General features: G+C 32.4%; 1 protein-coding gene across 1 annotated transcript; it reads right to left on the bottom strand.

The window, feature by feature from the left end:
* Positions 1 to 1,603: 1,603 nt before the first annotated feature.
* LOC105625142 (dnaJ homolog subfamily C member 13) lies at positions 1,604 to 11,859 on the bottom strand (the record flags this gene model as incomplete). The annotated part of the gene is made up of 17 exons (XM_012206481.1): positions 1,604 to 1,719; positions 1,792 to 2,032; positions 2,098 to 2,238; positions 2,311 to 2,496; positions 2,605 to 2,818; positions 2,933 to 3,215; positions 3,333 to 3,762; positions 4,584 to 5,162; positions 5,298 to 5,810; positions 6,004 to 6,195; positions 6,311 to 6,667; positions 6,764 to 7,676; positions 7,933 to 8,498; positions 8,616 to 9,026; positions 9,386 to 9,754; positions 10,165 to 11,010; positions 11,677 to 11,859. Coding segments are annotated over 17 exons (6,540 nt in total), but the record flags the coding sequence as incomplete, so codon positions are not given.
* Between the last annotated feature and the right edge of the window lies 1 nt (position 11,860).

The following is an 11,860-nucleotide window of genomic DNA, read 5'->3' as shown; positions in this document are numbered from 1 at the left end:
ATATAATATAAATAGTATATCTGTTTATATTGAAGTATGCAATAAAAGAAATCTGTATTTCAAGATAATAAATAGTTTTTATCCATCCAAAATCTTATTGAATCGTGATAGTTACTAAAATGATATACAACCAAAAATATTTTATATGTTAAAAACATATCCTTTCAAGAGAAAAATATGAATTAGAAATCAATAGCAAGTAAAAATATATTATAAATATTTTTTTTAATTAATCAAATTTCAATTGTTTCATCCGACAACATAAATTTAAAAAATAATATCATTAAAAATTATTAAAATTTTTTGTGATCATGTATAAATATTTCTTTAATATTAATTTTTAATCTTTTCTTTTTCAAGAACAAAGATATTTTAAATTTCATATAAGTACATTTTATACTTCTGACTTATAGAAATGTTACCATCGATGTTTTTTTGCAATGACAAAGTTTAAAACATTGACCTCTGTCTCTCTCTCTCTCTGTCTCTCTCTCTCTCTCTCTTTCTCTCTCTCTCCCTCTCCGCCCCCCCTCCTCCCTCCCCTTCCTTTCACTTTGTCTTTCTCCTCTTGTGTCTTTACCGCAATTAATATATTATCACAGAAAAAGTTGTGTAATTACATAGATTTATTGGATGGTTTTGTTTTCTTTTTTCATTTTTGATTTTACTGCAAATTATTACATAAATTTTACTTCTCGGAGATTTCTTACACTTGAACTCATGATTAATTTTGTTAAAAAATATTTCATTATGTCCCATAATATAAATAGATATTTCTTAAGATATGAAACTTAATTGAGATAAATTCTTCTTTTCAGTAGTTATCAATATTTGCTTAATAAAAATTGAAGTGAAAATATAATTAATCGCTAATTAAGCTTAGAAATGTCATGTATAAGAAACTAATACCAATCACACAATTAGATGTGAAAAGATAAAAAAAGAAATAATGTTATTCAAAACTAAGCTTTATTAGCCAATAATTATTTCTTCACTCTGATTTTTGAGAAAGAAAAAAAGTCAATTTTGAACGTGTCAATATTATTGGATTTCATTCTTATTTCTGAAACAGACGATTCTTATTTCTTACAGACGAACTTACAAATGTGTAAATTCGTTCATCAGAAATGTGACAGGATCTCACATTACGACACTGTTGAGTACAAGATAAAAAAAATTTGTCCAAAGATTGTTTGGTAATATACATATACATACACACATGTATACATGCGTGCGTGCGTGTATGTGTGTGTATGCACGCATGCGCGCGCGCACATGTATATATGTGTGTATATAGAAACTCTTAGGAGGAATTATAATTTTACTTATATATTTATGTTATCCTAAAAACTGACAATTAAAGTTTATAGCTATGTTACTATCGTTCACATATAAATGTAAACAAAAACAAAATATTATACTTTGTAACCCTAACATAAAGATTACATAGCAAAAACAATATATTTAATTAATAAATTTCTTTGTTTTTAAGAAGCCAAAAATCACAGACAATGTAGTCTCTATACCGGTATTATTTACCGATAGGAATCTCTCAATATTAATGTTCTTACTGCCTTTTGTACCACTTACAATGTTATCTATATCAGATGCTATCGTTTCTATTAATTAAACTATCTTCTTTCTCTACTGGTGGTGGGCCCGTGGTTAAAGTTGTACTTGGGCCTGCAGTCAAATAGCCAGCAGATACAGGTGTTCCAGCTAAATAACAATCAAGCAATTGGCAAAAAGAATACATTGAGACTGCATTAAAGTTATTCGCATATATTATACCTGTGAGGTAACCAGAACTGGTATTATTCGAAATAAACAGATCGTGTCGCTGATCCTTATACTCTGCCCATACACTTGACTTTTCCAAAATGGCATTAACTTTTTCACCAAGAAGTAAACTTTTCGTCATGGCTTTTAAAGCTTTTACTATTTGCGCTTTGGTTGTGGCAGGATTTTCAACAATATCTAATCGTCCTTCCAATATATTTAAGAGATATGGTACCATTTCGGCATCTAATGCCTACAACAAAATTACATTAATAGTTTTGAATGCGATATATTTCAATCGTACAAGTTTTCTCTTACTTGTTTAACAAGTCTATCTTCATTCGTCGAAAATAATCTATTCAACGTCTCGCATGCAACCGCGATCATGTCTTTCCTCAATTGCATCGCATGCTTCAATGGACTTATGCATTCCGTTTGGCATATAGATGAAATGCAAATCTGAACACAAATTAGAAACAAATTAGAAACATAACTCATATAACTCATATACAATCAATGTGATTTACTCACTTCGCTTGTAGCTAATTGATGTAAAATTAATATAGCTGTTTTATATACCGATGACTGACTATTCTGAGCAGCCATCTGTCGACAGAGTCGAGGTATATGACCCAAAGATGGTACTTGGTCTGCCAAAATAGGTTGCGCTTGGAGCAAACACACAAGAGCCTGCGTCGTTAATTCCAACATATCCGTCTAGAAAGAAAATTAAATACAAAAAATTTATATATATATATAATAAATATTAAAGTAATATTTTTCATACGTTAGCATTATACGATATTAATAAATCCTTATACTTACATCAGTCTTGTCCTTGGACATTAATGTTAACGTAGTATCCATCAATTCACTTAAGAATTCTTTTGGTTTCCTAAGTGCCCAAGCGGGACTGGCTATGAATAATCGAAGATATACACCACCAACGACAGGTTCATTCGTCGCGATATCGATATTACTTTGTGTATCAGGTAACTTTAATATGGCATTAGGATTTCGCCTCTGTAATGCATGATATCTAAAAGATAAAGTATAATTAATATTTATACATAACCAAAGAAAAGACCAACCAAAGAAAAGAAGAAAAAAAAGAAAGAAAAAAACAAAACATAAATCAATTTATAAAGCTTACTCGTCTTTCAATTCTGCAATAATTCTCGCTACTCTAGCTTTTGCATCATCATCCCAAATCAATTCAGGATTTTCGTGCTGTGTTTCAAACATATGTACACATTGCTTAGGCGCATCGCGAATAGCTTCGCTGAATAATCTAGGTAAAAATTTTGACAAATCAAGTTTAACTTTTGGTCCAGCTAATTTATCGGATGACATTTTTGCAAGTAATTCAGCTGCTGCTTCCCTTATCTGAATATTACTCGAGTTGCAAAAGAGATCAAGAATATATACAACAGCTCCTGAAACACACATTACGAACACGTTCATCATACGATTATATTATTGGTAAACCTTCAACTGATTTATAAATCAATGTCAATTCTCCATATGCATTCTCTATACGACTGCATACAAACCTTTTGATAACGCGTCTTTTACAATTTTAGTTGAACTCATTAGTGCATACAAAGTTTCCAAGGCAAGAAGCTGATACTCTTTTAAACTGTGCAAACATAACAATAAATGCACGACAACTTCATTCGCAGCAATATCGTCAACACATTCTTGATTCTTGGTAACATTACTGATTACTTCTAGAGCGCTCTTTTGAATTAATTTAAAATTACTACAGTTCAAAAGTCCAAACAGCAATTTAAAATGTCCCATACATTGTAATTCAATGCCAGGGTTATTTTTTATAACATTATTCAGAGCTTTAAGCGCCATCACAATGTGTTCCAATTTCTCTTGATCCTTTTTAATCGAAGTAATATTTCCCAAGGATATTAAGTACTCCGAAGATAGTGACAGAAATTCGAGCAAGTTTATTGTAAAACCTTTGGGATTCTAAAAATCAAATATATATCTCCAAAATTGTTTTCATTATACAACGTATAGGACAAGGTCATAATATCGAGCCTCTACTGATATTTATAATTTATTTATAATTTTGTTATTAACACTATCTTTTGCTAAAGATTTTATTGCATATATACTTGCAAAATTTTTACAAATTTTTTTTGAACACATAACAAATCCACAAAGTGAAAAGAAAGTTTCCCATTTTGTCCAACTCGCGTAGTTTTTTCTATATGTAAAAAAAATTATCAAACTCAAAAAAAAATTCAAAAGACGTAATGATCTTTTGAACGTAGAGATTTCAAAACTCTTGTTAAATTTTTTTAATTTATATATATTTTTAACAAAGTTTTACAGTTGCTTAAATTTTTATGTCCGTAGTGCTACGAATTTGTGTTCCAATCCAATATACTCGTGGATCGACTCAAATAAACCTGAAGAAATTAAATTGTGTAAAAATATATGAAGAAGAGAGGCTCATTTTATCATCACATTCAAATAGTCATGTCTCGTTTCATTAAAAAAATTTTTTCCATTTTCTAGACTGTCTTTATCATTTCACACACAAATGTTTATATATTATATATTATTGTATATATTTAAATTATATATTTAAATCAATAAATTATATCGATTGCGATATCATATTGACTTCAACATAAACTAAAAAATATAAAATTAAATAAAATAAATAAAAAAGATATAACGGAGGCCCACATTATCACCTTTTCCTCTAACAATTATTTTAACGGTTATTTTACATACACACATGCTGTTGTTTCCAACATTCTAATAATAAATAAATTTACCTCGATTGGATACGCTGGTTGTTCATTGTATACTTTCACAAATATTTCGCCGATAACTAATTCATCAGCATGAGCAGTATACTTGAAATCACTAAAATCATGTTCAAAATTGCCGCTATTATTTAATCTCTCCTGCCGTTTCAGTTCTAAATATTCATTTAATTCCGCTCTAGTCCCATTGTCCCAGATTAAATACGGATTTGAACAATTAGAATTCAATATCTTTAAAATTTCTTCGGGTTTATCTTTAACAAGCTGACGTGCTAGATAAGGAGTTAATAAATTTTCCAAAGCGGCAACTGTAACGGGATTAATGGGTGTTTCATTATCGCCTTTCATATAACCACCTAATCGAGCACAGGCGCGAACTGCTAATTTAGCCAAGTTATTGGCTACTTCCTGACGATTCTCATCCTGATTTCTTTCTACTCCACCTTCTTCTAATGTATAATCGTAATTGAACATGAAGAGCAACAGATCCCATAAAGCACCAGATTGTAATAACTGCATTTGTAATATGCTATCTGTAGCAAGAGATGAAATACACTCTGTGGCAACTGCACACAATTTTGTTAGATGCTGCAAAAGAGAACAATGAGAAAAATAAAAATTGAAATGGAATAAATTAAAGTTATATATGCGCGCGCGCGCGCGCGCACACACACACACATACACACACACACACACACAAACTTTCCTTGTCTTTGTACGTACCTTAAAATGCAGTATTCTGCAAAGATCTTTTACAAGTTGCGGCAGTTCGATAATCTTATCTCTGCATCCTCGAAACGATCCGGCAACAGCGAAACATCTAGTGATGTGCATACAAACTTGCACTGCTACATCGGTGGATTTACTCGATCTGCTTAATACCGATACGCATCGCGTATACGCTTCCAACAATACATCTAAACCTCCTTCCCTTCGCAATTCTTCGGCATTTAAAGCCGAACAGTGCACCGTGTGATATGCAAGTTCGCTTGCAGCTGCTAGCAATGGGGCAGACTTTGAAAATAACCGTTCGTCATTCGTTTCCAGTTTAATTGTTTTGATTAGCTGGGGATAACCAGCGTATTTGTAAGGTCTAAGCTCATCTGTGTATCTATGAAAAAGAATGCTCTGTGTCCTTAAAATCAAAACAATGTTGTCAGGATTAGGTCCAGTTGTCGACCAACAACTGCGACTGCATAGAAATTCGTATGCTTGGCTAACAGCTTCAAACTTATCCTAAAATCATTGTATCATTGTATACGTATACGTGCGGGTATTATACATGTATAATATATGTATGTATACGTATATGCACATGCACATGTGTATATACCAGTGTATATAAGCTTACGTTTGATACGTAAGATGTCCATACAATATAGGAAATACATACATATATCATAATAACTGATTCTAAATACAGACTTACCCTGCCTTCAGGATTTTTGTCAGGATGATACAATTGAGCCAATTTATAAAATGATTTCCTGACAATCGCTTCATCATGATGTTTTCCACTTGTTAAGCCAAGTTGCTTATAAGCTTCCTCCACAGTCATTAGAGGTGGTTTTTTCTCTACTTCCCTTTTCCATGCATCTAATACGTCTTTTAGTAACTGCACCTAATTCAATATCACACTCGCATAAATCATTAATGTCGCGTATAGAGGACAAAAGTTGATATAAACGATGCATAATACAATGCGAGATGCATCAAGTCAATTCCCTTTAACTTACAGGTTCTGGGATAGGCCACTGCGGGAATTTTATAGTATCGCAAAGATGTCTGAGATAGAATATCTGGCAGAACAATTCATTTTCCAATTGTGGATATCTTACAGCAGGTATAGCGATATATTGATACCTGGCCATGGTATGACTTCGTAACTTGGGAGTAAAATCTGCAATATGTGCAGCAATTTTCTCGATAAGCATTCGTCGCATTTCTGCATTCCAAATCGCTTCCGGTGTATCATAATCTCCAAGAAATATTTGCGCAAATTTCTCTGCTCCATGATTCTCTAAATAACTCACCATTGCATCAGGCAATAGTTGACCAAGAATACTTCGTTGCATTATATCTGAACAAGTGTTCTAAAGGATACAACAACAATGTTATACGTATTTCTTTATCGTTTAATCATATTACAATTTTTTATTATAAAAACAGATGTAAACATATAAACTCACATCGTCGTTCCTAAAGGCTTGTTTAATGTGCGTAAGTTGTAAGAATCTTGCAATCGGCAAGACATTAGAACCAGTGTACATTAAGATAAAATAAAATACGCCGGTAAGATAAATTTTTGACACATCAGCATTATCTCGCATCACTTCACATAACAATGTAGCGACTCTTTCAACTAGGATTGGATCAAACGTTAGCAAAAGCTGTACGATATGTGGCAAATACTGAAGATCGGATAGCAATCGTTTTACACGTGGCAAGGGCCTGATTACCGCGTCATCGGCATCTCTACTTGGGAAATATTCACACATCTTAATTAAAATGTTTAGGATTAAATTAGCCAATTCACTTTCATTTATCACGGGAGTTCCCTTTGCAACAAGACTCCACTTCAATTGTGGCACTTGTGAAATCGTTTTCCATCCATCTAATCCCTGTGCCCAAACTTTTGTTTTATGAGTCAGATGATTTGAAGCGTACAATTCTTTCAAATCCCTTAGACTCATCGGACCTTCACGTTGATCACCATTATTGTAATACCATTCCTTTTCCATTCGTTCCTGCTGTGGACCTGCCTCTATCACATTGGTTTGCGTTGGTATGACAGCTCGGGAAGTGTGTAAATGTGCCAATGTCAATAAATCGACTAAAGTTCGTACACCATTCTGATCCATTATATCTTTGACATTTCGCCTATGTAATATAAGTTTATTTATGAACATGACTAGTCTATCACGCTCCGTTCTGTCCGCGCAACGCTCCAACATTCCCAGGATGTATTTCGTATCTGAGAATGGACCAATGTCTTCGTAATATCGACCATACACTATCGTCATTGCTTGCAAGCAAAGGCACTTCATTTCGATTTTCGCAGTCAATAAAAATCTATGATATAAATCATTAAAAAACTCGTATCTGTAATTGAAAATAAAATACCGTTATATAAACTATCTAAAATCTTTTGTACCACAAATGAGACGTCGAGTGAGTATAGAGTTAATAACAAACGAGTTATATTTTTTCTTATTTTCTTGCTATTTGTAACGTTTCGTAAATGTTTCTTTTTTTGCAGACGATGTTTTCTCAGTAATTGATTTCAACATCAGGATATATTATAAGCGTATAATACTTTTTTCATCGAGTGTATATAAACAGTTATTCATATACTTACGATTTTCTTATAGGACTGTCTGGACTATCTTTTTCCAATAAAAGCCTCAAGTAATAATCTCCAATTTTAACTTCATCCGAAAGACATTGATATTGCACCTCAAATTCTCTATGATTCCACGCAATCAAAGTTCCGCCAGCTAAGTCTTTATCTGAACTAAATGCACGTATCTCATTTTCCAAAGCTATTCTCAATTCTTCTCTTGTTTTGTGGTTCCAAATTAAATTTGGCAGTGCGTGATCTTGATTAAATTTATAATAGAATAATTTCCAATTTGCTTCAGATTTAATTCGTTCTCTACGTTTTCTTAAAACTATCGGACGCTCTTTAATCGTTTCTCTCCGTTCTATTCCAATACGAGCACCCCAATGTTGCAAAGCATTTTCTACATGTTTTTCAACTACTCGCATCTGACGTTCGATAGCGATCCATTGTGGACTTTTTTTATTTCTTGATGCATGATCTATAGCTATCTTTAAATTGTCACGATTGTTCAATTTTTCTTCTTCCAGAAATGAGTCCGGTACTTTTTCATCAGAGTCCAAATAATTCAACAAACCTACCGGCTACAAATTGCAGCAATTCCATTTGTATTTGCAACACATAACATAATAGGTACTATTTTAAAAACAGTTGTCTCCATTTTATGGAATCCTATTTTAATATACATAATATCGACTCACCATAATTCGTTTCAATAATCCCATAGCCGTAGGATGTCCCGTGACCCACAAACCTACTAAATGTCGGCACAATTGTCGATGCGTTAATAGTCTGCTATCACTACCGACAGTAAATAAACTATTTAATAAATGCCTTGGTAAAGCTCCTTCTGCAAGTGCCAGCTCTTGCATTTTTGCTGCTACTTCAGGTGCACCCTCTTCAATGATTGCTCGCATTATCAGTCCAGCACCTTTGACCACAGCCAATGAAGGATGTTGAAACAATTTGAACAATGATCTACCTCTTGTAGCAACCATTTCTAAAAGATTGTCAAAATGTTTGCCATCAGTAGTTTCACTGTATGGTACACACAGGGCAAATGTTAAAAGATCGAGCATAGCAGATACTACCAGTGCACCTGTACCACGATTCTGTAACGTTAAAAAAAGAAAAAGCTTTGGCTTATCATTTCATTGTCATATTATATTTTATAGAATATTTTTGTACATTACTAAAAATCTTGTACAACACTTCTTAACAAAGGACACGATAATTTATTTATAATAAATTTATTTTATTACAGCATCAATAAATATTATTTCCGTGATTAAAAATGTAATATATATATATATATATATATATATATATCAAAAAACTGAGAGACAACTACACAAGTTGTCAAAGAGATTATAAAGCAAAAGTTTTGAAACAGATTTCAGAAAAAATCTGATGTCCCAAGCAGTAATAAGAACAAATATAACAGTGGAACTATAACAAATAGAACACTTACAATGTGATTAATCCACATTTCGAGTAAACTTTCTAAAAACTTGTTACTGCTGAGCAGACTACTTTTATTCAATTGTTCTTGTCTTAAATCGCAATCGTCATGCATTGGTTGCATTAGAGCGCAAATACAATCTATGGCAGCTTGCGTTACACCACAATTATGTCTTTTTAAAGCCTTGACAACTTTTGTACCAACGGTTTCTCTGAAACCAGGAAGTGTTGTAAAGGCAGCGAAACCGATTTTGCTAGCCACCAATCTTCGCAATGCATGAAATTGTGCTTCAATCTCACTATTTGTCTCGAGATCTTTATTGATCAAAGTATTTAAAGCTCCGAGAATAATCTTGTCTTTATTTTCAGTAAAAATCCCCTGTAAGTAATCATTTGTAATACGATGTACTTGGAGTTGTAATGTCGTTACAGTCCATTCAAGCGGTACAACTTCCTGGATAAACAGAAAATATCTTGTATCTCTTTATGTACTATTTATATTTATTTAAATACGGAATCATTTGAAACTTCATAATCTTCGTAAGTATATCATTTTTATAAGGAAAAATAAATAAATAAATAAAAAGAAATTTGAATGTAATTATTGAATTATAAAGTTTCAAAGAAATTCTGAACTCTCAATATACTTTAACCGCTTCAATGTACTGTATAAACTCTTATACATGAACACATATGCTTAAAGAGCGATTATTTGACGATATTTCTTAAAAATTAAATATAAAATATGTATATGCAAAATATCAAACATAGAGAAATGCTCTATCTTACATCTTGCGTTATGGAGTAATTAAGCCCGCTGTACGGTATATTTGCGTTAAATCGCTCCAAAATTTCAGCAAACGTACGTCCTCCAGGCGGCTGCTGAAGGAATTTTACATGTGTCGTTTCGACTTCTTCATCAACAGATAGATTAAAAGGTCCGAGTCTTTTACCTCTGGCTATGGGATACATCTTTACATGGACATCTCTATTACCGGATGCTCTTACACCATCCAGTAAAGATGCTAATAAGGAATCTCTATTCGTTGCGGTATAACTGCGTATTTGACCATTAAGATATTGTATAGTGAACAATTGGGGATTATCGTTATCACGAATCAGAGTAAAAATGTCCGATAGTGGCCTAAGAGTACAAATATTATACGTTTGAGGATCTCTTTCCAACAGGCAAGTATCCGAAAGACAAAGCGTTCTTCTTTGAGAATCCGAATGTCTGGAGGAGATTTTATGAACAGTAAATTCTGATACGCTTGTTATGTGCTCATCGCTGCTAAATTTCCCTAATCTTTGAGCAATGAAATCATCGAGCCTTATAGGCTCTTTCAACATTTTTATATTAATGCCCAAGTTATTTAACGCAGCTTCTTGCAATTTCTTTTTTATCTCTTCCATATGTTTAGAAGCAAAAAGATGCAGACGTCCAAATCCACCACATACAATCACAAATCCATTGGGATAATCTTTCATCGTTAAGAGCCCTTCAAAATCTTTATAACAATAACTAGCTAATATCATGTTTGTCGCAGGATCTAATTGATCAAGACTGTATGATGTTATTTCTAATACAATAGGTAATCTTGTGTCAGACCAGTGATGCTTGTAAGCTGGATATCTCTATAAATATAAATAATATTGATATTATAAGTGTGAGTGTCTCTCACACACACACACACACACACGCGCGCGCGCGCGCACGCGCGCACATATAATGTATATTTAGAGAGCACACTAAAAGATTTTAAGGGATGATTCCTCATATATAATAATTTAAAACAAAAATTTGATGTGACCATGATTCCAAACGACTGCAAAGATACAGAATGTGAAAGTTTCGTTTTTTCAAAAATTTCGAAAAGAGTAATTTTAATGAAACTTTAAACATATACAAAGTTTCATCAAAATAATTCGAGTAATTTTCAAAATTCTTAGAAAAAACAAAATTCTTTTTTTCAACTTTGACACCCTGTATCTTTGAAGCTGTTTCAAACATATTATATATAAAGTTTTCATCTTAATTTAAACATATTATATAAAGTTTTCATCTTAATTTGAGAAATCATGTCTTAAAATCTCTTAGCATACTCAGCATACACTCTGCATAAAAATTATTTCCATATTACTTCATACTAACTATGAAGCTCTAGAAAAATAAATTGATATATTCCAAGCGATATTTCAATAATATTGTATTATAAAAGTTATATGATTAAACATATACATACATACATATAAAAAGAAAGAGAAGAGAAAAAAAGAACAAGTATATATGTGTAAACTCACCAAAATTTCTTTAGTTTTTTCAACATGGTTTCTGTATTTAAGTGCTTCTGTCAATAGGTGTGATCTATGCTCAGAACTAAATTTCATGGTCTCATTTTTCCGCTCCTTACGTACGGTTATAGTAAATTCATGAGATCCTAATTGATTTCTATTTATTGGCTGTACACTTATAAAATCGGAATAT

The sequence above is a fragment of the Atta cephalotes genome (genome assembly GCF_000143395.1).
Source record: "Atta cephalotes unplaced genomic scaffold scaffold00114, whole genome shotgun sequence".
NCBI classification, from domain to species: domain Eukaryota; kingdom Metazoa; phylum Arthropoda; class Insecta; order Hymenoptera; family Formicidae; genus Atta; species Atta cephalotes.
Note: the sequence above shows the minus strand (reverse complement) of the source record. Positions and strands in the feature narration are given on the sequence as shown.